At 53.7% G+C, this 26,228-nt stretch overlaps 1 protein-coding gene across 15 annotated transcripts in view; it reads left to right on the top strand.

The window, feature by feature from the left end:
- Window positions 1-24,195, top strand: part of ARHGEF10L (Rho guanine nucleotide exchange factor 10 like) — a 175,491-nt gene extending 151,296 nt beyond the window's left edge. For 12 of the 15 annotated variants that reach the window (XM_082402683.1, XM_082402680.1, XM_082402681.1 and 9 more), the window contains 2 exons: window positions 6,473-6,595; window positions 7,861-8,887. In XM_082402683.1, the coding sequence (XP_082258809.1) occupies window positions 6,473-6,595; window positions 7,861-8,399 (662 nt within the window). In that variant the 3' untranslated portion in view covers window positions 8,400-8,887. Of the gene's footprint in view, window positions 1-767; window positions 6,449-6,472; window positions 6,596-7,860; window positions 8,888-24,075 lie in introns of those variants that run through there. The other 3 variants (XM_082402678.1, XM_082402676.1, XM_082402675.1) reach the window with 3 other exon arrangements.
- The last annotated feature ends 2,033 nt before the right edge of the window (window positions 24,196-26,228 follow it).

The following is a 26,228-nucleotide window of genomic DNA, read 5'->3' as shown; positions in this document are numbered from 1 at the left end:
GAAGGGCGGGAGGGAGCAGACATTCGGGAAGCAGCTTCCACGGCCAGGCCAGCCCATCTCATTAACCCTTGAGGCAGCCTTTGGTCAGCCTTGAAAACTGGGCCTCCCAGAGGGGAAGCAGTGGGCTCAGGATTTGAACCCAGGCCTGTCCTTCCAAAGCCCTTCTGGCTGTCACCGCAGCACAGCAGGCGGGGGCTCGTGGGAAGTCAGGCTCTGAGCTCAGGGGACTCCCGCAAGTCAGGCGGCCGCTAAAAAGCCACGCTGGGCAGGAAGCCAGGCTCATCTATACCTGCCACTCCTCAGGTTGACCAAAAACCCAATTCTGCCTCAAATCACCTTCAGAATAAGGCAAAGGGAAAGAGAGAAGGTCAACTAAGGGTCTCTTTCCTTAGAGATTTTTTTTTTTTTAATGCTATTCTTGTCTGCTTACATTCTTTTTATTTATGTATGTATGTATGTATGTATGGCTGTGTTGGGTCTTCGTTTCTGTGCGAGGGCTTTCTCTAGTTGTGGCAAGCGGGGGCCACTCTTCATCGCGGTGCTCGGGCCTCTCACTATCGCAGCCCCTCCTGTTGCGGGGCACAGGCTCCAGACGCGCAGGCTCAGTAATTGTGGCTCACGGGCCGAGTTGCTCCGCGGCATGTGGCATCTTCCCAGACCAGGGCTCAAACCCGCGTCCCCTGTACTTGCAGGCAGATTCTCAACCACCGCACCACCAGGGAAGCCCTCCTTAGAGGTTTTTAAAGAAAGGCAATTGTCCCTCTTAGTTTGCCATCAGGTTTGGGGCAAGGGGAGGGTGAAGACCTTGGACATCATCCCCTTGGGACCCGTGCTTCCTCCTGCAGAGCTGTTTGTGAGACCCATGGAGAGGATTAAGATCTGAGCTCACCTAGCACCCCCGCTGCCACCCAGCATCTGCCGAGGCCTCCGTAGAATCGGCTCCAGGCATCTCCCCTACTGTCTGCTGCCCCAGTCGCTGCCCAGATCCCTGTGGGCTGTGCTGGGAGCCAGGGCAGACATGTGCTCAGGGTCGATCCCTGCCCCCAGCGGGCTTTAGAGCAGCCCTCGGGCTAGCAGGCCTTGGCCTGCCTTGCCCTGACCCGGGGCTGGTCTGGGAGGGTGTGGGGACTGTCCTCTTCAAGCTCAGCCAACTGGGCTGGGTGCAGCAGCTGGAGGCGCAGAAGGGCCCCAGGGCCAGGGAAACAGAGGGGTGTGGCAGGCTGAACCTGGAGCTGATTGTGAGAGGGGCTCGGCAGATGGGCCATGGCAGAGGCTGGAAGTGGCCAAGGGGGGGCGGGAGATGGTTACTAACAACGAAATCAACAACAATAGTGATAGTACCTAGTAGCTGCCACTCTACAGCGAGCTAGGCCGGAGTTAGACAGGCCCTGCTGGAATCCTGGCTCTGCCGCCTTCCAGCTCTGTGACTGCGAGCAAGTGGAGAGCCTCTCCCACCTTCCGTCCCCGCCTCTCAAGGCAGGTGTGGGCCTTACCTGAGGTGGTGAGGACTGCGTCCCATGGTCCCCGGCTCCAGTGCGTGATGGTGTCGTCCACCATCGTTATCTTCATGGCAGTCCCTGCCCCTCATTGCACTGGTCCCCTTCGGCCGTGCATCACCCCCCAACCCTCCAGCCAGGGCCCCTCCCACCACATCGGCACAGACAGAAGCCACCTGTCCGCTTGCCCGACCTCCCGGAGCTGGGCCCTGGACACGTCAGAGTGGAGGCTGAGCTTCCTGGGTTCAGGGCTTCCCAAAGGTCCCCAGGAGTTACTGTCCTGGGCCTCCTTCCCCCAGGCCTGACCTTTCCTAACACTGGGGAGCCCGGGCCCCTGCTGGCCGGGACACCGCGAGCCCAAGAGGAGCCAGCCCTGGGTGGAGGGGGGCATCAAATCCACCCTACACTGTGCCCTGGCAGAAGAACAGAGCAGGATTCTTAAATTCTTTATTAGAGGTATTTTTAAAAGGCTTTTAGGTATTTTTTCTTCCCCCATACCACCAAATGAAATAATTGTGTAATTACTAATAAATTTGTTCCTCCTCTAAGTGTGGATATTTTTTAAGGGCATGTTAAAAATTCATCACGCTTCCTTCCCCCGACCCCTTTCCTCCACTTGCGTCCCCAACTGGTATTAATGCATTTTTGAACCTAAACTCCCTCCTCCTCTTAACTAGACAGGTCATTAATAAAATGTCCTCTGAGAGCCTGAGCTTTTTAAAGTTGTATATCTCCAGATAGATGGCTTGGGTGAGTTGAACACTGCTGCATTAAGTCTCTGTGATAAAATATTTATCCACCATTAGACCTTCTTTTTTCCTTTCGTACTGTTTGTGAAGTGCCTTGCTCTTTTCCTCGAGGCAGAGTGGGAGGAGGAAGGGCCTCGGAATGAGGTCTGCAGATGAAGTCATTTCTCCATTCCGGCATCTCTTTTGGTTTCTCGCTGCCTTCCTTTCATTTGCCAGGTTTCTGCTGTCCAGTGGGGGCCGAGGGGAGGCAGGGGTATCAGGAAATGGTCTCCTGCTGGTCCTAAGGCCCCAGGGGCCCTGGAAAAGGAGGGGAGGCATGTGAGATGAAACATTTGCCACTGCTCCCTCTCTTGGCTTTTATTATTTTTGTGGGTTTCTGGCTCTGATGGAGCTGATCTCAAGAGACTAGGTCCTTTTAATAATCACAAATATTGTCCTAATAGCCTCCATTTTTTGATTATATATTATGGGCCAAGAGGTGTGCTCAACTGTGTGTATATATTATACTGTGTGTACAGATATATATATATATATTTATATACATACACCCTATGTATATATACATATATAATATTGCTAATAATCATAAAACTGAGCAAGGGACATTTGTAATACTCATTGAACAATGAGAGACAGTGGCTTGTCAATTCACGCAGCTGGTAAGTGACAGCAACACCTGTGTCCTTACTCACTTCTCTGCTTTCATTCATTCATTCTCTCATTCACTCATTTACTCACAGGTCCTTTTTAAGAATATTTATTGAGGTACATTTGATTTACAATATAAATTTCCGGTGTACAACATAGTGATTCACAATTTTTAAAGGTTATACCCCATTTATAGTTGCTATGACATATTGGCTATATTCCGTGTGTTGTACAATATATCCTTGTAGCATATTTATTTTATATCTGGTAGTTAGTACCTTCTAATCCCCTACCTCTGTCCTGCCCCTCCCCCGGTCCCTCTCCCTACTGGAAACCACTAGTTTGTTCTCTAGATCTGAACTCACAGGTCCTTTTCGAGTGTCTACCATGAACCAGGGTATTCGGCCATGAGCTGGGGAATCAACTTTGAGACACAGATAAGCTGCTGCCCTCAGGAAGCTTACATTTGGGAAGGCAAACAGTAAATGAGCAAAGAGAGAAATAGAGGAATTACAGACGTTGAGCAGAACCAAGAAGAGAAGACAGGTGGTGACGTGAGAGGGCTCACAGCCCGAGCCTCCTGCACTTTCTGATTTCATGAGGGCTGGGAGCACCCACGGTTGGACTGTCCTCTGAGGCTGTCCTAGTGGTTGGGAGCCTACACTCTCTGAATTGATGAGGATGTGGGGAACAGTCCCAGCTCCCCCAAAGCCAGATACTGTTTGTGAAATAGCCCCTGACAAACTGGCTTTTTTCCCACTGTGGTTTCCATTTCCACATTGAATCAACACTATGAATATGACTCGCTGAGTTTGCATCACGTCACCAGACTCATATATCCCACTGCCTGCTGACAGCTCCACTTGGGTGTCCAATGTGCATCTCAAACAACATCCAGTATTGAACTTGGACTTCTACCCCAAGCCTGCTCCTCCTTGGTCTCGGTCCACAGCACTGCCGTGCACCCAGCTGCTTGAGACAAAAAGCTCTGAGCTGTCCTTGATTCCTCTCCCCTCCCCCCTCCCCTTCAGTCTGTCAGCAGGTCTGTCTCTAACCTGTTGGTTTCTCACCATCTCCCTGCCACCACCGTGTCTCGGATGCCACCATCCCTGCCTTGCTGATCTCCTTGCTCCCTGCCTCCATCACCCCAGTCTTCCGTCTCATTGCAGCTAAAATGCTCCTCTAAAATCCGGGTGCATCACTCCCCTGCTTAGACCTGCCAGCGGCTCCTCATCACGCTCGGAATGAACGGTCAAAGCCCTAGCCCTGGCCCATCTACTCTTCTGACCCTCCCCCCGTCGTCTCGCAGAGCCCTCATCCCCGAGCTGCACTGGCTCAGTCCTCCACAGACTGCGAGCTCATCTCGTCACAGGGCCTTTGCACGTGCCGCCTCCAGGGCTTTTGCTTGGGTCTTGGCGTGGCTGCTGCCTCCTTGTCATTGGATGCAGCCTCCGCATCCCCCCAGGAAGCAGAGTAAGGCACAAAACCCCGGCATCCTCCCACCCACTCTCTGCCTCACTGCCCCGTTTCACTCCTCTGCCTAGTAGCTATATTCCTTGTTTCTGTTTTCTTTTCCTCTTTCCCCTCCCAGGGCTGCATTAATACGGTAGCTACCATTAAAATTAAAATTAAAAGAAATTACAAACTCAGCCCCTCAGTCCCACTAGCCACATTTCAAGTGTCAGTAGCCATATGTGGCTAATGGGTACCGAATTGGACAGTGTGGTAGAGAACCTTTTCATTATTGTAGAAAGTTCTAGAATGTTTGCTCCTTAGGAGCAGAACTTTGTGTGTGTGGTTCCCCCTGTGCCTCCAGCACCGAGTGCAGCGTCCTGCACACAGTAGGTCCTGGGGATGTGCTGGGGTGCCGAGTGAATGGATGGGTGATGGTATAGACCAGTGTGTTAGGAAATGCTGTGTGAACCCCAAGATAGTAACCTTCCTTCTGGGGTGACCATGGAGCCACACCATTCTGCTCTGAGACTCTGCTCTGCAGAGGAAGCCCATACACCTATAGGTATGGAACTCAGGTAATTTGCTCAAGAGTAGAGAGGCAGTGAAAGCACCAGGCTGTAAAAAGTGGCAGACCTGAGTTCTGCTCCTCCCCACTCCCCACCCCGCACTCACCAGCTGGGTGACCTCTTTGGACCTTAATATCCTTGTCTGGAAAATGGGCACAGCATCCAGGTCTTACATACCTCTCAGCTGTTGCAAGGCTTATGTCAGGCTAGGGCAGGTATACGAAGTGCTTTGGAAACTGCAAAGCAGTATTTCTCAAAGTGTGGTCCCGGGCCCAGCAGCATCGGTGTCACCTGGGAACTTGCTGGAAATGCAGTTTTGGGGCTCACCTCTGGGGTTGGCCCCTCAGTTATCAGCCCTCCTGGTGGTGCTGATGCATGCCCAGCTTGAGAACCCCCTGTTCTAAGCATCACTGCACGTCATGGCATGACTTTGAATTTGAGGAGAGAATAATCCTGTCCGTGGGCAGAAGAATTCAGGCCAGAAGTGAGACGGCCCTTTGGAGGGACAGGAGTGGGCTCCCAGCCCCTCCCTCCTGCCCATTCCTGTTGACCGGAATTGTTAACAACGGAACAGCAGCGAGGATGGCAGACGGCCCCTCCCTGTGAGTGCCATGTACCAGCCATTGGATTATGTGATTTACAATCATTGGCTCATTTACTCCTCAGGACAAGGCTTTGAAATATCATCATTGTCGCCTTTTGCAAGTGAGGGAACCATGCCACAGACAGGTTTTGTTTTTGGCCCCGGGACATGGAGCCAGGAAGTAGCAGAGCCGGGGTTTGAACCCAGCGCCTGGCCCCGCAGCCGTGCTCGCAGCCACCATGCTGTGCAGCCCACACTGTGCTTCCTCCCTGTGACGAGCCGAGGGACCCGCCTTCCCTGCTGTTGCTGTTCTCACTAGAAGGAAGAGACAGCCCCGGGGGTAGCCGGATAAGAACTAATCTGGACTGGCATCAGAAACATGCTAGTTCCTGGCTCTGAGTGCCCGTTTCACTGTTGGGCCCGGGGACTGCAGGGTACACTGCCCTCGCCGGAGGAAGGGCCCATGTGGGCAAGATGTCAAGCCCGGGCTGGAAACCAAGGGGCTGCAACAGACTGCCAACTCACCTGGACCCCTCCCCATGCGTCCCGTCTGCACCATCTGCCTCACCCTCAAACCCCCACTTTCCCAGGCCTCCCTTCACTCCCCAGCTGGCCAGTTGTGTCCCTGGCATGGGTGGCCCTTAGCGTACACCTTGTGCCAGATAAGCCAGCCATGCTCACATGGGCCAGTACCGTGGCCTTCCCTCATAACATCCTCAAGGCAGCCCCGCTTTACAGAGGAGGAAACTGAGGCTGCGTCGGGGGAGCGCTCAGCTGGGGGACCCGGGGGCCAGACCCCAGCCAGGTTAACCTCCCAAGCCCCATATCTTAATCACAACCCTGTCCAGCTTCTTGCTTATCTCAGGAGAGGAGCCCAGACTGTGCCATTTTCTCACCTGCAGTGGCCCCCATCCACTGCCCCCCCACCCCCACCCCAAGAGGATGTACTGCTCATGCTGGCTTCTCCCTCTGCAGGCCAGAAGCACCTGTGTGTCACCAGCCTCCTCATCTGCCAGGGTCTGCTCTGGGTGGGCACTGACCAGGGTGTCATCGTCCTGCTGCCTGTGCCTCGGCTGGAAGGCATCCCTAAGATCACAGGTGAGGCTCTGGGAGCCAGTCCTGCAGGGCCCGGGGAGTCAGCTGCTTATGGCCAGGGAAGGGTGGATCTTGTGCCCAGATGTTTGCACTCTCTTCTGATATGGGGGTGGGGGTCCATTCTCCAACATCCTCTGTCATCGCAGGTGGCACTGTGGCTCAGTGGAATTAAATCACCTTGGCCTTGCAGTCTCCTTCTGAGTCTTCTTCCTGAGTCTCAATTACTTAATCTAGCAACGAGCACAGTAGGCATATTGGCCAGATGGTTTGGGGATTGGCTGAGACACCTGACTAATGGCAGAGGATCTGCTGGGCCCCTTCTGCCCCCTCCCCACAGCAGCTTCAAAGTGTCCAGGCTCCAGTGGTAGAAATAACTGAGGGCTCCTGGGGCTGGGGGTCCATGTGCAGCTGTGTTTGCATGGATTAGAGGGAGAGCTGCCCTGACTGTGGCACTGGGTTCCAGGATCAGGGAAGACCCCAGAGCTCTGGGCCCCTCTCTGCCTCTGCCCTGAGGGGGATGACGAAGTGGCCTCTTTCAGCTGCTGCCGGAGGGCAGGGCTGAGTGCAGTGGGAGGGAGAAGTCCTGAGGGAGACCAGCCCCAGGTGGATCTCAAACCTCTCTGCCAAAGAAGACTCTCTTCCTAAATTGTAAGATTTCCCATTTTCATGATTTTATCACATAGATCAATTTGTTCATCCCAGGCTTGGTCCTGGGGTTGCAGGGATACATTGGGCAGAGACCCTGCCCCCAAATGCTGAGAGTCTGGTAGGGGCAGCTTGTAGACAGGGTAGCAGGTGCTATGATGGCAGGTGTCCTGGATTCTGCAGGGCATAGAGACAGGAGTGATCATTTCTTCATGGCTGAAGGCAAGAAGGGTGCCCTGTGGAGGAGCTGAGCTGGGCTTCAAGGCTGAGCTGTAGAGTTAGGTGGATGGGAAAGGCTCTCTAGGCAGAGGCAATGGCTTGGGCAAAGCACAGAGATGTGAGGATGGCTCAGGCAGGGAGCTGCAGGTGCTTTCACACCGAGGTTCCCCATGTGGTTTATAAAGTCATTCGTGTTTCCCTGCTCCAATTCTCCAAAGAAAGTAGCCCTGGAGCATGGAGAGCCCTCCCCCAGACCCATGGCCTTCTGGGAAGATACCGACGTAGATTGCAGTAACCAAAAAAAAAAAATAACCAAAAACAAAACCCAGAAATTCTCCAAGAGACCTGTTGGGTCTTTAAAACTCTGGGCCTTTGGGCCCCTTCTCTCTGCCCTCTTTCTGCAGGGAAAGGCATGGTCTCGCTCAACGGTCACTGTGGGCCTGTGGCCTTTTTGGCTGTGGCCACCAGTGTCTTGGCCCCCGATATCCTGCGGAGTGACCAGGAGGAGGCCGAGGGGCCGCAAGCTGAGGAGGACAAGCCGGACAGTCAGGCTCATGAGCCAGCACCCGTGCCCGCGAGCCACGTGGGCCGAGAGCTGACCCGCAAGAAGGGCATCCTTTTGCAGTACCGCCTGCGCTCCACCGCCCACCTCCCGGGCCCGCTGCTCTCTGTGCGGGAGCCGGAGCCCATGGACGGCTCAGCCCTGGAGCACAGTGAGGAGGATGGCTCCATCTACGAGATGGCTGATGACCCCGACGTCTGGGTGCGCAGCCGGCCCTGTGCCCGTGACGCCCACCGCAAGGAGATCTGCTCGGTGGCCATCATCTCCGGAGGGCAGGGCTACCGCAACTTCGGCGGCGCCCTGGGCGGCAGCGGGAAACCAGCCCCGTGTGGGGAGACGGACAGCGCCCTCCTCATCTGGCAGGTGCCCTTGACGCTATAGCCCCCACCCAGGCCGCGCAGCTGCAGGACCCTAGGGACCTCAGGGAGCACCGGGGGGCAACACCTTCCAGGGACCTGCATGGCGCCATGCGGACGGGCCTGGAACTCCAGTAACTACCTGAGCGGGGCAGAGGAAAACCTCTTCCTTTTTAAGAAAAAAAAAAAATTTCAGAGTGTTTAGGGGAGTGGTTTGGGTTTGGGGAGAGGGAGGACACCTCTGGAGATGATGGCCTTCTTTTTAAAAGCAAAAAACACAAAACCTCACAACTGCCTGGCAAGCCCAGTGCCTCTTGTCCAGGCCCGAGCGGGGCTCAGGAGCGGCCACGCGCCCCCCCCCTGGAAGGGTGCGTGTGTGTGAGTGTATGAGAGTGTGTGGGCTGGTGTGTGAATATATATAAATACGTATATATGGTGTATATTATATGTGTATAAAGTCTGTACATATTGGAGCTCTGGGAGATGCTGGAATAAAAGGCAAGAATAACGTCAGTACTTGGATTGAGGGTTGTTTTTTTGTTTTGTTTTGTTGTTTCGAGATGTGATGGGGGAAGAGACAGAGCAGCTGTCACTGGATAGGGGTTGTTCTGGAACCAGCAGGAAGGATCCAGGCCAGGCACCGCGAGAACAGGCCCTAGAACTGTGCTGTCCGGTGCAGTCGCCGTTGGTCACATGTAGCTGTTTAATTTTTTAATTAATTAAAATGAAATAAAATCACAGATTCAATTGTTTAGTCCCATTAGCCACATTTCTAGTGTGGCTCAAGGTGCCCAGGTGGTGAGTGCCAACCGCATTGGACAGCACAGGTACGACTGTTTCCATCACCCCAGAATGTTCTCTTCTGCTCGGGGAGGGCCTCTTGGGAGTTTCTTTTCTGAAAGTTTTTGGAAGAGAAGGCTGGGCCCCAGCTCTGGAATGGTGTGGAGGCACAGGCCTTGGCATCCATCTGGCAAACCTGGGAGGAAAAGAAACTGAAGGGCTTCACTGTGTGGAGGGTGAGGGCCTGGGGCTGTTGCTATGGGCAACAGAGCCACGAGGGACGGGGCTGAGGTCCCTGGGTCTGAGGGAGGATGGGGTGAGTTCCAGGGGCTGGGAGCAGAGCCTAGGCTGTGGGGTGGGGTTGGCAGGTGGGGACCTGGCTCAATCTCCATCCTTAAGTTTCTAGAGCTGCCTGTAGAAAAAACACCAAAACCCAAACCCACCACCCAGAAGGGAAGTGTTCCCTCCATCTTCCCACCCATCCATCCACCTCTCTGTCATCTGTCGGTGTGTCTGTTCGCCCACCACCCACACACCCACCTGTCCTCCCTTCCACATGTAACGGCGGCCACACTGGGATACAGGGAGGAGGGAAGCTGAGGCGGGAGGCAAACCTCGAAATGAGACCCGGCCACATGGCTCGATGCGATTCCATGGGAAGCTCTGGGAACCCAGGGAAAGAGCCGCCAAGGAGGGGACATTTCAGCCGTGTCCCGACTACCTGGTGGGATCTTGTGCACTGGCGGAGTCACTTCCTTGTTCACTCCTTTCACACGCCCCTTGATCCCCGCTGTACTCAGGCACCATGCTGGTTGCTGGGGCCACGGAGGTGAGCAAGGCCACGGCCATCCCTGTCCCTTGTCCTCAGGAAGTGCATGCTTAGCGGGTAGGGCAGGCATGAGCCAGTGGGCGAGGGCTGGGGGAGGTCAAGGGTGCTGCAGGGAAAGGGAAAGGCCTTGTGGAGGGAAAAGCCTGTGCAGAGGTTGGCTTATTCCTGGGGTGGGGGGGCGGCGGGTGAGTGGTCCAGCATGATTGCCCAGGAGGAGGAGGGGAAGCTGTGTCTGGAAGAACCCTGGCCCTGGACACTGACCGACTACATCCACTCCAGATGAACCCATCTTCTCTGGGCCTCAGTTTCCCATTTTGTATCAAAGGGAGACTCGTTACCTCCAATGGGAGGGGAGGGTCCTTTCTGAGTACAAATGGGATAAAGAACATGTCTTCATTTTCATTGCTCAAGTTAATTACTGAGTGCACTGTCTGGGTGGGGCTCCCCGGGGGACCTGGACGGGACTTTTCCAGGGACAGCAAGTGGTAGGTAGAGGCCGCTTGGGACAACGGACAAGCCTGGAGTCTAGGATCCGGCAGGCCTGCATTCATGTCCAGCTCTGCCACAGCCCCGCCGTGTGTCTTCCAGGGCGTCCCTTCACCTCCAGGCCTTGGTTTCCTCGCCTCTAACATGGGGACGATGAGGCCTTGAAGAATTACTGAGAACAAGTGTTAACAGGTCCATGGAAAGCACCAGAACGGTCCTCCAGCGGCAGCTCTGTGATGATTGCTTATGTCGTCGTAGCCTGCCTCGTTCCAAACGATTTGAGGCAGGCTGTTCATATTAAGAAGTCCCCCCCCTTTTGTGCAGGAGTTAGTGTCTGAGAGCTTTGCGGGTCTGTTAGATCCTAGCCCTGCAGATCGCTCAGCTGAAGAGGACCCGGGAGATGTGATGGGGCCTGTGAAATCTGTCACTGAGCAATTGACTGACTCTGCTACTGTAGTGAAATTATCATATCAGTCAGCAGCTCCTCTCCCGAGTCTCTGACAACAGAGCAAGGGAGGATCGGGGGGCGTCGGAAACGGCTCCCGAGTCGAGTGGAGGATGTGCCTCGCATAGGAGAGGAGAGGCCCTCACTTTAGATATTCATCGGAGTAATAATAACCACAAGCGCTCTGGGTGCCCCAGCTCATTTTATCCTCATAGCCGTGCCCTGAGTAGCTGCTGTTTGCCTCATTTTGCAGGTAAGGGGTCCGAGGCTCAGGGAAGTTAAGCAGCTTCCTGAAAAGTGTCAAGGCCAAGGCTGAGGTAGGTCTGTCTGCCGCCAGAGCCAGATTCTCAGCCACCAGGCGACTCTGCCCCCAAGAGCAAAACTTGGGAGACAGAGCAGAGTTCCAACTGTGCTTTACCCACTTACTAGCTGTGTGACATCGGGCAAGCACCTTAACCTCTCTGTGTCTCAGGGAGGGGATAGTAAACAGTTCCTGCCATGGGAGCTGAGTACCATTCATTCAGGGTTTATTGAAAGCCTACTATGTGCCAGGACTCAGATCCAGGTGGGCACTGGGTAGACTGGTGAACCAGACACCCGGTACACACCTGCCCCCCGTTCTACGGGGGTTGCAGAGGGAACAGAAGATAAATAAGTAGAATGTGTCAGATGGCGTCTGTGCTCTGGAGACGAATGACACAGAGAAGGGGCTTAGAAAGTACTGGAGCAGGGGCTCTGACGTTAAAGCGGGTGGCTAGGGAAGCCTCACTGACGATGTGACATTTGAGCAAAGAGCTGAAGGAGGAGCAGACATGTGGCCATAGAACATTTCGGGCGGAGGGAACAGCAAGTGCAAAGTGCCGAGGCAGGAGGGCAGCTGGAGCGGAGGGAGGGGGGCCGTAGGAGATGGTCCTGTGTTGCTAGGTAAGTTCGTGGAGGGACCTTGCCTTTTCCTTGGTGACATGGGGGGGTCATCGGAGGGTTTCGAGCAGAGGAATGACGCCATCTGTCTCTGGCTTTCTAACAATCACCCTTGGCTGCTAAGTTGAGGAGAATGCTTGGGGGCAGGTGTAGAAGTGTGGGGATCCGGAGACCACCTGTTGTAATCCAGGCGCAAGATGCTGGAGGCCGGGACCACCGTGGGCGTGGCGGAGGTGAGGGGTGCCAGTCAGTGTGGATGGGTTCCGATGCTGGAGCCCACAGGGTTAGCTGACGGGTAGGCTGGGAGGGAAAGGGGAGTGAGAGATGACCCCAAGGTGTCTGGCCCGAGCAACTGGAAGGACGGAGCTGCCATTTACTGAGGGGTGGGGGGTTGGAGATAGCTGCGGAATGGCTGGTTTTCTAGGGGGAGACCAGGAATTGGGTTTGGGGCTTGTTACATTTGAGTTGCCATTGGACATCGGAGTGGAGAAGCAGGGGGCGTGGTGGTTCTGTGCGTTTGGAGCTGTCCGGGGAGAGGTCCAGGCTAGAGGCAGTTGTGAGCCTGGCTGTATCTCAGGGGAGCAGAGGAGATGGAGGAGACGTGAGAACAGCACAGGGAAGGCGGGTGTTGGGAGGTCTGGGAGATGAACGCGACACCCAGGGAGCCTGAGAAGGCCCGGCCCAGACGAAGGGGGAAACCAAGAGGGCGAGAGGTCCTGGAAGCCACGTGAGCGTGTTGGAAGGAAGAGGGAACGATCTTCCACGTCCAATGCTGTGGAGAGAGTAAGACGAGGCCTGAGAACTGACCTTCAGTTTAGCCACGTGGAGGCCATTGGTGACCTTGACAAGAGGAATTCGGGCAGAGTGGTGGGGAAAGGCCTGATGGAAGGGGGTTCAAGGTCGAACAGGAGGCGAAGAACTGATTGATTGGTCTGGGCGAAGAGCCCAGGGAGCAGGGTCCGGGGTGAGGCTCTGAGGCTGAGGCGGCCTGGCTGGTCCTTGGGGCCCCTGTGGTTGGGATGGAGGGAGTGACAGGCGTGGATGCCATAGCTCTGAGGGCCCAGAGCACATCAGTCAGTGTGCCTTAGTCCCTTGCCCTTGCCCGAGGGGAAACCACTCTTTTCTTTACCCCCGATGAGCAGATACAGCCTCCAGATGAGACCCTCATCAGGAGGCAGCTGTGACCTGGACCCGTCTCCCGGCTGCGGTTCTGTGCAGCTGCTGATTGGGGAGCTCAGGCTGATGGCAGGCTGCTCGCCGCCCACCCGTGGGTTCCCCAGCCTCCTCTCTCCCTCCTGCTGTCCTTCCCTGCACACAAGGACACTCACCACCTGGGCCATCGCAGACCCACGGTCCCAGACGGTCCTCTGCCCTGCTGTCCCCATCCCTCTCCCACCCTGGTGGGCATGACAGGGACACAGATCCCTGCCCATGGCTCTGTCTCCCTTCATCTTCCTGACTTTCTCCTGGACTTGTGAGGCCCAGGGTGTGGGCTGGGAGTGCGTTTCCCTCCCCGGGAGCCCAGGTAGTGTCTATCCTCAGGCTTGTCTCCTCCAGTCTCCCCCATTTCCAACTTGCTGATTAAAATGGGATTTCTGGCCTGGGAAGAGCTACTCTGTGGCCTGTGGGGGTCTCTGGGCTCAGACGTGGAGCTTTGCTCTTGCTTCGTCAAAGGAAGTGACTTGGCCTGGGTTTCCCCAGAAAGCAGATCCTGAGACAAGGATTTTGATTCGAACTGGGGACACTGGGATGGGACGTGAGACAGGGATGGGACGGAAGCCAGAGCAGGGTGTGTTAACTGAGCAGGTGACCCGGGCTGGGGAGCTCGGGAGACGTGCAGAGCCTCAGAATTCCCCAGCTTCGGGGTGAGGACGCCGGGCATATATCCCCACCTCTCGTCAGTAGGGTCCCTGGCTGAGGCTGCTCCCAGAGCCATTCATCCAGCCCTCCAGCCTGCTTCACTGCTCAGCCAGAGAGATGGCCTCGGGCCGAGGATCCCCCGTGCCCCCAGTAGAGCATGGACTGCCGTAGTGAGTGCCCAGGAGAGCTGTCTGTGGCTTTTATAATTTTTAAATGTTTTCTTCCCCACCAAAGCCAGGCTTTCAAGAAGATAGTCTTGCTATGGACACAAAAATATCTAATTTGGAACTCAAAGCTGGTTGTTTCTTTTAGGTTTCATCCCCCATGTCTTAGTCAGCTTGGGCTGCTGTAACAAAAGACCATCACTGGGTGACTTTAACAATTTCTTTCTCAGTCCTGGAGGCTGGGAAGTCCCAGATCAAGGTGCTGGATGATTCAGTGTCTGGTAAGAGCTCTCTTCCTGGCTTGCAGGCTGCCTTCTTGCTGTATCATCACGTGATGGAGAGAAGACACTCTGGTGTCTCTTCCACTTATTATAAGGGCACTAACCCCATTCATGAAGGCTCCACCCTCATGACCTAATCACTTCCCACAGGCCCCACTTCCAAATATCATCACATTGGTGGTTAGGACCCACATTCAGCCCATAAAACTTCTCTCTCCTCCCTTGCAACACACACACACACACACACGCACACACACACATGCTATCTGGCATTGTTTTAGTGGGGTGGGGGTCAGGGAGATGTTGACTCATCAAGATTTATAGGGGATGAAAATAAACCTCGAACACATCACCTTGCTACACAACTGGGTACTTTGCACTAGAATCACTGGGGATATGAGATTGTCCTTGTTCTCATGGAACATGCAGTCCAGCAAGCAGGGTACTGGTGCCAAGGAGATTCAATCGAGGGAGGCTTCCTGGAGGCAGTGAGGTGTGGTGCAGCAGATTCAGGCCTTGGAGTGATGCAGATTTGCGTTTGAATCTTGGCTCTATCATGTATTTACTATGCGGCCTTAGACAAGGGACAGGCTTCTGTACTTCCATGTCCTCAGCTGAATAAATGGGTTAATAATGCCTTCCTTGCAGGGTGGCTGTGAGCGCTTAGTAGATGTTAGGTATTAGCTATTACTATCATTACTACCTCTTCTAATCCTGCTGCTACTGCTACAAGCATTATTTCAGTGAATCTTCAAAATTAACTGGAAAAGGGGACTTCCCTGGTGGTCCAGTGGTTAAGACTCTGCACTCCTAATGCATGGGGCCTGGGTTCGATCCCTGGTCAGGGAACTAGATCCCGCATGCCACAACAAAAAGATCCCGCAGGCAGCAATGAAGACCCTGCATGCTGCAGGTAAGACACAGTGCAACTAACTAACTAAATATTAAAACAAAACAAACAAACAACAACAGAAAAACCAAAAACCAAAATTAACTGGAAAGGGAGGGAGATGAAGAAACGGAGGCTCAGAGGGTGCAGTAACCTGCAGTGCACACAGCCCGGGGAGGGGGACGAGGATGGTGGGGCAGAGGTCTGCCATTCTGGGAGGTCTGGTTCCAGGAGGGACTGGAGCTGAGCTAGGGGTCGGGGCTGTGTTCTGGCTCAGGCTCTCCTGGCCTGTTTCCAAATCCTAGGCTCAGCTCAGGGGACCTCAGCTGTCCTTCCCTGAGGCCAGAACCATGTGGGGCTCCTTTTTGTCCTGTCTGAGGGGACCCAGCCCTCCTGACACCCATATGTTTTGTGTGACCCTATGAAAGTCCAGTACACACACATATAAACTTGCCCCATTATTCCATGGAGGTCACAGAACCTCTGAAACCTGCTTTCTTGTGGGTCTGATCCTGCTTTCTTTAGACTGCCACACACATGCACGTGTGTTCATGTGGGTGGGGTCCACACAAGGACGGAGTCAGCTTCAGCCACAGAATATGAGGATGTTAACAGCACTGACCCCACCAGTCTGACGGGCAAGACAGAGCCAGACAAGAATGTTCCCAGTCTGATGGGGGAGAGGTCCTTGTTCTCAGGGAGCTCCCAGTCTGATGGAGGACTCACAGCCTTTCTCACCTAGTTTGATGGGGAAGTTGCTAGTCCAATAGGGAGACGTGGGCCTGTTCTAGGGAACCCCAAACTTGATGGGGGAGACCCAGCCCAACTCTCAGGGATCTGCCAGTTTGATGGGGAAGATACAGTTTCTCCCCAGGAGGAGACCCTAGTCTGATGGGGGAGATCTATCCCTTCCCTTGGAGGATTCTCCAATCAGATGGTGGAGACCCCCAGCCTGAAGTGGGAGATAATCCCTTGCCCTTGGTGAGCTTCCAGTCTGACAGGGGAGGCAGGACCCTCAACTGTGAAGAGATCTGATAACAAGACATACAACAGAAACTTGTTCACAACACAGACCTAATTACAGCGCTGCTGAACCACTCTGAACTCCTCATTTACACTTTCCTGGGGAAATAGCAGATAGCAAGAATGTGTAAATTGAGGAAGATTAATATAATTACCTGAGCTATTCCTTGTTATCTTTTCATATCAACAGAAACCACAAACCTTTCCTGTTGAGAAGCGTGGCCATTATAGGCTCTCTCCCCCAGGCAGACAGCTGGCTCATTCTCTGCAGGGAACAGGTGCCCCATCCTAGAAGCCAGCCCCCGACGGATGGGCAGGCTGTGTGGTGGAGAGGGTGCTGGGCCTTTAGTCAGGAGATGTGGGTTTGAGTTTTGGTTCTGTCACCACTTTGCGTGTGACCCATGGGTCCCCACCTCTGTGAGCCCAAGTCCTGCCCAATAGTAATCCAGAGGTGCTGAGCTCTCGTCCGGGTCCAGGCACCGTATTAAGTGCGTTATAACCTTGATGGCAAGGAATCGGCACAACCACCCCCCAAGGAGGTTCTGTTATTATCCCCACTTTACAGATGAGGAAACTGAGGCTCAGAGAGGTGAAGTCACTTGCCCAGGGTCACACAGCACAGAAGACGACCCCAGGGCTGTGGCCTTAATGCCCATACCCTTAACCCTGCACTCCCTGCCGCCCTATCCTCAGCCCCTGTCCCGGCCCCGCCCCTTCCCTCTGCTGCCTGAGGACAGAGGTGTGAGAACAGGGGCCCAAGTGCCAGTACAAGCCACAGAATATTTGTGGACCTTTAGCTTCGGTTTCCTCTTCTAGAATGTGGGGATAGTAACAGCACTGATCGCATGAGCTGTTTTGAGGATGAAATGAGTTAATTCATGTAAAATACTCTGAGCAACCCCTGGCCCATGGTGAGCCCTCATTAACTGGCTTATTATCATCTCACACAGGAGCCCTGCCAGGCATCTGTATCTGAGATGCCCCTCTTTAGAGCTTTAAACGCGCCAGGCACGTTGTGAGCCCTTAGCACCTCCTTTAGAGAGGCATAGCTCGGTGAACTCAGCAGTGTGTGCAGAAAGTCTTACTGGTTCTGCTGTTTTAGGACACAGAGAAACTGGTTCCCCTCACCAAATGTTTTTGGAAAATAAGGGCAAAGTGCAGTGAAAACTGTCCTGATAGACATCTCATTGTGAGCTGTTTAAGGGGTCCATAAAATAGGCAGTTTAAGTTTACAGAAGACATAGCTGTGTTTGAGCAAGTGATACCCCAGAGCGGGCTTCATTCATTGCTGTGCCCCAGGCTCTGGTTGGGGCTCCGGAGCAGATACAGTCCTTGCCCTCCTGGAGCTAAGCCCCCAGCCTCGAGGCCAACACAGGTGTGAAAAGAGAAGGTCCTTGGAGACCCACCGTGTAGGGGAGAGAACGCTGGTTTGGGGGGTCTCACAGATGTCAGGTCTCCCACTTGCTGGTCTCAGTTTCACCTGTTGTGAGATGGTGATAACAGTTCCTTATCCTGGGCTGCTGCCAGGAGTGAAGGAGCTGTGTGTGGAAAGTACTCAGCACAGGGCCTGCCCACTCAGTGGTAGCTCTTTTCAATTGAATGATATTAACAATGGGCCTGATAGGTAGTGAGCATGTGGGTATATGTGGGCAGGGAGGTGGGGCTGGGGAGCATTCTCTTCCAGGGCCCCATCTGGAGGGAAGGGAGATCCTGAGAGCTCAGCTGCAGGGGAACAGGGCACCACTGTGAAGCTGGGCTCTGTTGTGGCAAACCCAGGGCTGGGGGCTCCTGGTTCCAAGGGTTGGGGGCAGGGTCTGTGGCCCAGGGTGATTAGGGATCCCTCAGCTCCATTCCAGAAGGCCTCCAGAGTTCTTTGAGCCTGAACCTAACTCTGACTGACAGACACAATTTTATCCCCCTGTTATTTCTGCTAAATTAGGTGACCGGGCCTTTTTCTTTGGCAAATCCAGGGACATACATTTGCATGCTATTTTGCATAAATCAGGGATCATTTGCATCAATTTGCATGTTTCTCTGGATATGAGGTTCAAGAGGCCCAAACTCAATGTGTGTGAAATGAAATAAGTATGTTGAGTCCAACCCCTCTGAGCTGGCCTGAACCCCACAGGCAGGGATGGAGGAGCTCAGAGGCGCCGGTGCTCTTCTGGGGATGGTTAGACCAGGGAAGGACACTGGGGCCAGCTCCTCCAGGGGTGCTCAGGACTGGGGGGAAGGAGAGCTTAGGGCGCCTGGGTATGAAGAAGCTGAATCGGCTGAGACGAAACCACAGGGCAGGGTGTCCTTGGAACACAGCACAGACCTTGGAACAGGTAGAGACATTGGGGAGTGGTGGTAACCCGTCTAATAGGGCCTCATTATTGAGCACCTACTGTGTGCCAGGCACTGTACTAGCCTCTCTACATGTAAGTCCATTTTCTCCTTAGAGCTATATGAGGTAGGTAATTATCAACCCCATTTTAGAGATGAGGAAACTGAGGTGCAGAGAGCCAAAGGGACCCATTCAAGGCTTCAAGGCTGGTCTTTGGAGGCCCTGGACTCAAACACAGGCCAATTAGGTTCCAGAACCTTTCTGCTCTGATGAGGGAGAGTGAGAAGCCCCACCTCTGACAGCTCAGAGAGTCCCCCTCGGAGCCCCTGGGCATCTCTTTCCCAGGGAAAGGCCTTCTCCTCTTCTTTTCCCATGTTTCACTGGACTGCCTCATGGGGAAAGACCTGTAGGAGCACCTGTGCCTCCAGAATGGCTTGGCTCCCATGACAACAAATAGACAACAGCCCAGTCACAGGACCCTCCCCCCGACAAGGGAGGGGGTCATGGGGAGGTCCGACTTCAGGTCCAGCCCCTGGCACAAGGCCTGGCACTGAGCAGGGCCTCCATGAGTGCTTCTGGAGTTAATTCGCAGCTGAGTGGACATTAGGGGGCATACCTGCTGCCATTGTTTGCTCAATCCTCCCAGGATGGGTTAAAAATGCTGAAGATTCTTTGTCACTGTCCCCATTGAGGAGTTTCTTACCTTCCTCTTGAATCTGAGTCTGTCTTTCTGCTTGACAATGGAATATGATGGACGTGACACTATGCCATTTCTGGGCCTGGCAGCTTCTTCTTTCATGCTTTTGGGAAGCCCTGAGCTGCTGTGTGGGGAGTCCAGCTACCCTGCTGGAGAGGCAACTGGGGCAGACCCAGAGAGACAGAGAAGACCTGAGAGAGAGTCCTAGCCTTGGGCGCCACGCACTCAGGTGAGCTGTCTTGGACACTGTTGCCTGGTCAATTCCCCAGATGACTACAGATCCAGATGATGTCACATCGAGCAAAAGAACCACCAGACTGAACCCAGTCAACCCACAGAATCATGACATCATCATAAAGGGTGTTGTTCTAAGATGCTAGACTTTGGGATGGTTCATTTTCTGCAACCACATGCTTCCTCCTCTTCTGGTAGTAAAAGCATCCTTTTGGGATGCCCCTTCACCTGCTTTCCTGGTGGGGGTGCCAATCCTATTAACACCTTGTTCCTTCAGTCCCAGGAATGGGTTGGGACCCAGGCCTAGTCAATATAATATTAAGCCACCTGGCAATAGTGATTGGCTCAGAGATGGGCATGTGACTCTAGATGAACCAATCAGGGCCCTTCCCTGGGCTTTATATATTGATGCTGTGTGAGAGAAGGTGTTTCTTCTGAGGTTGCTAAACCGGGACCGACGTGAATCCAGAAGCTGTCTGTGGTCATGTTCCCCACCCCCATCCCCATGCCAGCTCGTTGTGGAACAATTCCAGCTGCGGTGGGAGAGGACAGAAGAGATGGTGTGGTGACATCGTTGGACCAGCTCTTCCTCTGGACTTCCCAGTTTCATGAGCCGATAAATGTTCTTTTATCTCTAAGCTGGTTTGAGGTGATTTCTGTCACTTGAACAGATGGGACACACATCATACTGACTCCACTTCTTGGCCTTATCAAACTTAGAAATAGCCTGTGCTGTGTTGTTCTGTCTCAGAGGCTCGGTCCTCATGGGAAAGGAAAGACATACCTGCTCTGTCCAGGCCCCGGCGTTGGGCCCTCTACCCTATTCTATTACTGAACTCCCACCACTACCTTCAGGGGAGGTGGATCCTGACCATTTTGCAGGGTGGGAGCGGGTCACAGGCCGAGGGCAGACCCCCACCCAACCTCTCTCTTCGTGTGGCAGCTCTGCTCTGGGGCAGAGCAAGGCAGAGACCAGGCGGGGGAAGAGTGGGGGAGGCAAGGGAATCCCATTAATTTTTCCAGCCTTAAATCAATTTAATGGGAGCCTCCAATGACTGATTTGATTTTTCTTTTTCACTATTACAATTATCAGCTGATATTACCGGCAGCTCAAGCTTGAAATGGGACAGCACAGCAGAGGCTGTCAAAAAGGGAATAGTACCAGATTACACCAATTATCTAATACTTTGCTAATTAGACAGCCAATGCATCTCTTTCATTTACAGCGAGGGGAAAAAAAGGCTTCGCGCTATTATTCTTCTTTGCTGCTCAGTGGTTATCACGTACCCCAGCTTGGGGATTTTACATCCCAAGGAGATCTTCCGTTTCCAGAATCTTTCATCCCCACGAAACTGCCTCACGTGGAATCAGGGAAGTCCTGAAGTCTACCTTTAGTCCTTTGTGCTGCTCTCTGAGGAGACGGAGCGCAGGTGGTTCAGGTGTTCTCAGCCTCCATGGGGTGACACTGTGTCGGGGTGCAGGATGCATGGTGAGAAGTTTCAGGCACCTCCAAACCTAGGAGCAGGTGTCTTGGAGGAGGACCCTTGGAAGGAATTAGGCTGGAACATTGTTTAGAGTCAGAAACCTTCCTTCCTCTTTACAGATGGTGAAGGGGCTCAGAGAGAGGGTGTGACCCAGCTAAGGGGCCACAGAGAGCTGTGGCAGAGCTGTGCCTGGACCCGGGGGCTCCTGATCCCCAATATGACAGATTTTCCACCCACCTCATATGGTCAGTGTGAACTCAAGGTTGTTGAAGTCTCCCATGCAACTGACGATTGGTAAGAAGGAAAACATGGTCAACGAATGTGTTCAGGTATAGCCATCCGTCTGCAGGCTCACATGTCTGCACAGCTGCCCCTCCTTAGCACATGGTATGGAGAGAAGAACTTAGCTTTGGGGTCAGAAATACTGGGTTCAGATCCTGCATCTACCAGCTATGTGACCTTGATCAAATTCTTCAACCCTTTGAATCCCAAAGGGAACAGAAAGCCCAGAATGAGAGAAGTCTCATGAAAATCAGGAGTCAATCGTTTATCCCATAGAACCATTTTCCAAATGGATACACAAAGTTAGTGAAGGGGCTTCATTATTTTATTTCAGTAATAATAGTAACTGTTACTGTTTACTGAGGACCCACTATGTCCAGGCTTGTGTCAAATGCTTTATGTGTATCTCATTTAACCAGTGCCAGGAAGTGGGATTGTCATGCCCATTTTACAGCAGAGAAGAGTGAGGCTCTCAGAGGTCAGGTGACTTGACTTCTGTGGCACATGGCTAAAGCCGGGATTGAAAGCCAGCTTGTTTCCAGAGACCTTTAGGTCCCCTGGGTCCTTCAGTCTAAGGAGGATGAAATGCATGGTGGAGGTTGGTGGTGGCGGAGACCACAGAGGAGGGACAGCGTGCCTTGGAGTCGCCGGCCGCAAGCCCTTTCACCTCTCCCTAGATCCTGATTCGTAGAGCTCAGGGCAGCTGCTCTCAGAAACGTGGTCAGCTCTGCTGACGAGTGTGGTCATCAGAGCCAGTGGTCATCTAATTAAGACATTTCCCAGGGCCCTGTGCCAGTTGCTTAATGATACGGGAGCGGCTGGCCTCATGTTCAGAGTGTCCTGGGGTGAGCCGGGGAGGGGTGTCAGTGCGTGACCCGACCGCGGTGGGGTTCCTGCTCCGTCATGGTCTGGGGCTGTGAGTGACCACCCCTGGTCATTGATGCCACCCCCTGGCCACACTCCAGGACTTCTTGGGAAGGAGGGTGTGCCGTGGCCTGCAGTGCCTGAGTTCCTTGGAGTTAATTTTGTAAGTGACAGGGATAAGACTTTCTTTTGTGCCCGATAATGGCTCAGCCCTGCGGCAGCATGCCCCCAATTTGACTAATGAACTCTTCTGTTGGTAAATGAGATTTTTAAGATGGGAAAGGAGGATAGGGAAGGGAGGCTGCGGCAGCATTCCAGGTGAGTGAGGGTCCGGCTCCGAGGGAGGAGGTTTGGTGGTTGATGGGAGAGCTGTTCCTTAGGAGGCGCGATGGATGGATGGACGGGGGTGAGAAAAAGTCAGGAATGGCATCCTTTTTTCTGGTTTGGGCAACTGGCCAGAGAATGGTCAGCCCTGCCAATTCATTCATTCATTTATTCACTCATTCATTCAACACACACACACACACACACACACACACACACACAAACACACATTGATCACCTATTGTTAAAAAAATTTTTATTTATTTATTTAGGCTGCGTTGGGTCTTCGTTGCTGTGCGCAGGCTTCCTCTAGTTGGGGTGAGCAGGGGCTACTCTTCGTTGCGGTGCGTGGGCTTCTCATTCTCCTGTTGCCAAGCACGGGCTCTAGGCGTGTGGGCTCAGTAGTTGTAGCGCATGGGCTTAGCTGCTCCACAGCATGTGGGATCTTCCCGGACCAGGGATTGAACCTGTGTCCCCTGCACTGGCAGGCGGATTCTTAACCACTGCACCACCAGGGAAGTCCCTCACGTATTTCCCAACTCCTGGGTGCCAGGTACTGGGACTAACACCATGAACAGAACAGACCAAATCCCTGTCTCACAGAGCCGACATTCTAGTAAGATTTAGTCTTAAACTCGTAAGCCATGTAGAATCATAAAATCTGGAGCCTTGGGTTCACTGGATCTTAAAATCAGAGACTCTTCACTCTAATTCTATTAACTTCCATTAAGTGAATGCTGACTCATGCAACGTCTCATTCAATCCTTGCAATGACCCTGAGGTGGGTTCTAGGGTTTGCCCCATTTTACAGATGGTACCACTGAGGCTTAGGGAGTTTCATAACATGGCCCCTAAATGGCTGAAGCCAGGATTGATCAGGCCTACCTGACACCTCTCCCCTCCTCTGCTGCCTCCCTCATCTTACAAATTGGGTACCTTCCAACAGGCGTGTTTGAGCAACCCAGAGCATCCTCTGGGCCCTTCAGATGCCCTCTGTGGCATGTCTTGAATGAGGCAGCCCCCTTTGGCTCCATGCTCATTCTTGTCCTGACCCCAGGCCCTCAGGCCCCTCCTCCTCTGCCCAGCCCCTCCCTACCCACCCCAGCTTCTTCTGTCTCCAGCTCACTGGCTCCTTCTCTTCCGGTCTCAGCCAGATTCTTGGAGCAGGCATCTCTGTAGCCCACACCCTTTGCCTTCAATCTGCTGGGTCTGCTTATGTTGACTGCAGAGCTATCTTGGGTCGTAACAAGGAAGGAGTGATAATGATGAAAACAACAGTAATCACTGGCCCTATTGTGGGCTTGCTCTGTGCCACACCATGCCTCATTTAATCTTCCCAGTGTTGTTAATCCCGACAGGTAGATGCTGTCACTACTTCCATTCTGCAGACCAGGAAACGAGGCCCAGGGGCAGGCAGCTAGTAAGTGGCAAAGCTGGGATTTGAACCCAGGACTGTGGCTCCAAAGCCTACATGCTTAATCAGGATTGTGTGGAGTTGGGAAGCTGGGTGAGAAATCCCGCTGGGCAAGGCTGCAGAAGATGAGTCTGATCTGCAAGCAGCTGCCCGGTTTGCAGCGCAGGGAGGTGGGGGGAGAAGCCTGGAGTGGCCTGCTGATGGGGCAGCCAGCCTTGTGGTCCGCAGCAGACTGTGCCCTCGCCTCCCTCCTCATACGGGTATTACTGGCGTGTCATCCCACTGTGATCCCCCAATCTCAAGTAGGCTTCCCTCCCAATCTTATTTTTATCGCACTGATCAGTACCTAAAATTGTCATGACTGACTGGTTTTCTTGTTTTTTCTTTCCCTCTAGAATGAAAGCTCCAGGAGGGCAGGGCCTCACGTTGTTCCCTTGGCTGAAACCCTGACACCTATGATCCTGTGCTGGGTCCCTCATTCGTCTGCAGAGAGGACGATGAATTTTCTTTGGAAGAGACAAAATATCCAAGCCCCTTGACTGTGGTATGGTCTAAATGTGGGCCTGCACCCATCTAGTCATTTCAGATCCAATGATTAAACAGAAGCAAATAAACAGAAGCAACCACCAGTCGGGCCCACATCACCTCTTCTTTCTATCCCAGGATGGATGCTGTCGAAAGCTCGCTCCTCCCCTCTCCACACAAGCCCAGCCCCCAGCTGTGATGTCAGTGTGGCTGCCCCTGGGATCCCGGCCTGATTTGCCTTTAAATTTTACAACCTTGTTTGTGCAGCCCAAGGCCCGTGCATTAAAGACCACATACTCCACTGAACACTTATGGCTGCAAATGGCTGCCAGCGTGGACAGGGGAGGGGGCTGTGTGTGGATGGGGTGGGGTGGGTCCAGGGGAGACCCACCGGCTCTCAGCCTTGGCTTCTCCCTCTCAGAATTCTTCCCTTGGCTGACTCGCTACATCTTTTTCTTGGGCATCACTCAGGTCAACCATTCCCCCACAGCGACCATGCAGCTTGTGTCTGGGCGCTGTGTTAAGAGTGGGGTAGGGACTTCCCTGGAGGTCCAGTGGTTAGGACTCGGTGCTTCCACTGCAGGGGGCATGGGTTCAGTCCCTGGTTGAGGAACTAAGATCCCGCATGCCAAAAAAAAAAAAAAAAAAAAAAAGAGTGGGGTTAGAGGTGGGCAGGACATCTGCCACTGCCATAGGTAGCTTCAAGAGATGAGGATTTGGGTGTAAGAAAGTGAGGAAGGCAGGCCAGGGTGGGGGATGGCTGGGGGATTGCCAAGCCAGAGTGTGATTTCAGGCAAAGCCCCACAGGGAGCAGCCTCAGCCTGATCCCTCGGGGGACTCTGGAGTATAAGTTACACCTCACAGGTGGTCTCAGCTGGTGACCTGTCAGTCTCTGGCCAAGGGCCAGCCTTGGGCTTGCACAGGCCCAGGCAGCTCAGCTCTCTGTAGACGTGGGCAAAGCAGCCCAGCCTCTGGAGGAGATCTGTGGGTGCAGACTTCACAGGGGGAGGCCAGAGTCAGCGGGGAGGCTCACAGAAGCTGCGAAGGGGCTCCGTGGGGGGTCTGGGAAGCGCCCAACCGTCTTCGTGACAAGTGCCAGTGAGTTCATGAGCAGGTGGCAAAAGACAGTCTGGTAAACAGACAACATGGAGTGATGCTTGTGACACTCGTGACCGCTAATACAAACCACTCACATCTGTGAGCGCTCAGAATGTGCCTGGTGCCACCCTGTGTGCGGTGCTTGTCCCCTGACCCCTCACCATTCTCCTTGGCAGACACTGTTATTATTATCCTCCTGTTACAGGTGAGGACATGGAGGCACAGAGAGGTTATGTCACTTGCCCAAAGGCACAAAGCTAGCCAGTTCAGAGCCAAGGCTTGGACCCCAGAGCCTACACTTAAAATAGTTCAGGGTTTCAGGGGAGCTCATATGAGGAGCCCTTAACCCAGCCTGGGTAGAAGGTCAAGGAAGTCTTCCTGGAGGAGGGGGTTCCTGGTGGCAACTTCCTGAACCCTGTTTTTCCTGTTGGTTGATCATTCAACAATTATTCACTGAGCTCATGGGGGTCCTGCTCTAGGCCTGGAGGACCACAGAGAAGGGGGCTGGGAGAAATGATCCCGAGGAAATGGACATTCCTGACTCTGGGTTCTGGGAAGACAAGGGGCAAAGGGGCAGCAAGGGTGTCCCTGGAGCCTCACCCTGAGGAGGGGGAGGGATTCACAGGTCTGGTGTATTGGGGGGGGGCCCAAGACTTGGGCTGCTTTTCCACAGGAAAAAGCCCCACATTACTGAGCCCTTACAAAGTGCCAGGAGCCACCCTCAAAACAGTCCTGGGGGTGTGGCTTTATCATCTGCAGTTTCAGAGGAGGAGACAGGTTCAGAGGGGCTGCCCCGGGGCGGGACAGCTGGCGGGGAGCTGAGCAGCTGCTGGGTGTGGAGATGGGAGGAGCAGAGGGGACCGCCGTGGATCGATGGCTGTTGGGGACAGAGGAAGGAACAGAAAGTTAGACGGCTTTTAGAGGC

Source organism: Balaenoptera borealis (genome assembly GCF_965194805.1).
Source record: "Balaenoptera borealis genome assembly, chromosome: 1".
NCBI classification, from domain to species: domain Eukaryota; kingdom Metazoa; phylum Chordata; class Mammalia; order Artiodactyla; family Balaenopteridae; genus Balaenoptera; species Balaenoptera borealis.
Note: the sequence above shows the minus strand (reverse complement) of the source record. Positions and strands in the feature narration are given on the sequence as shown.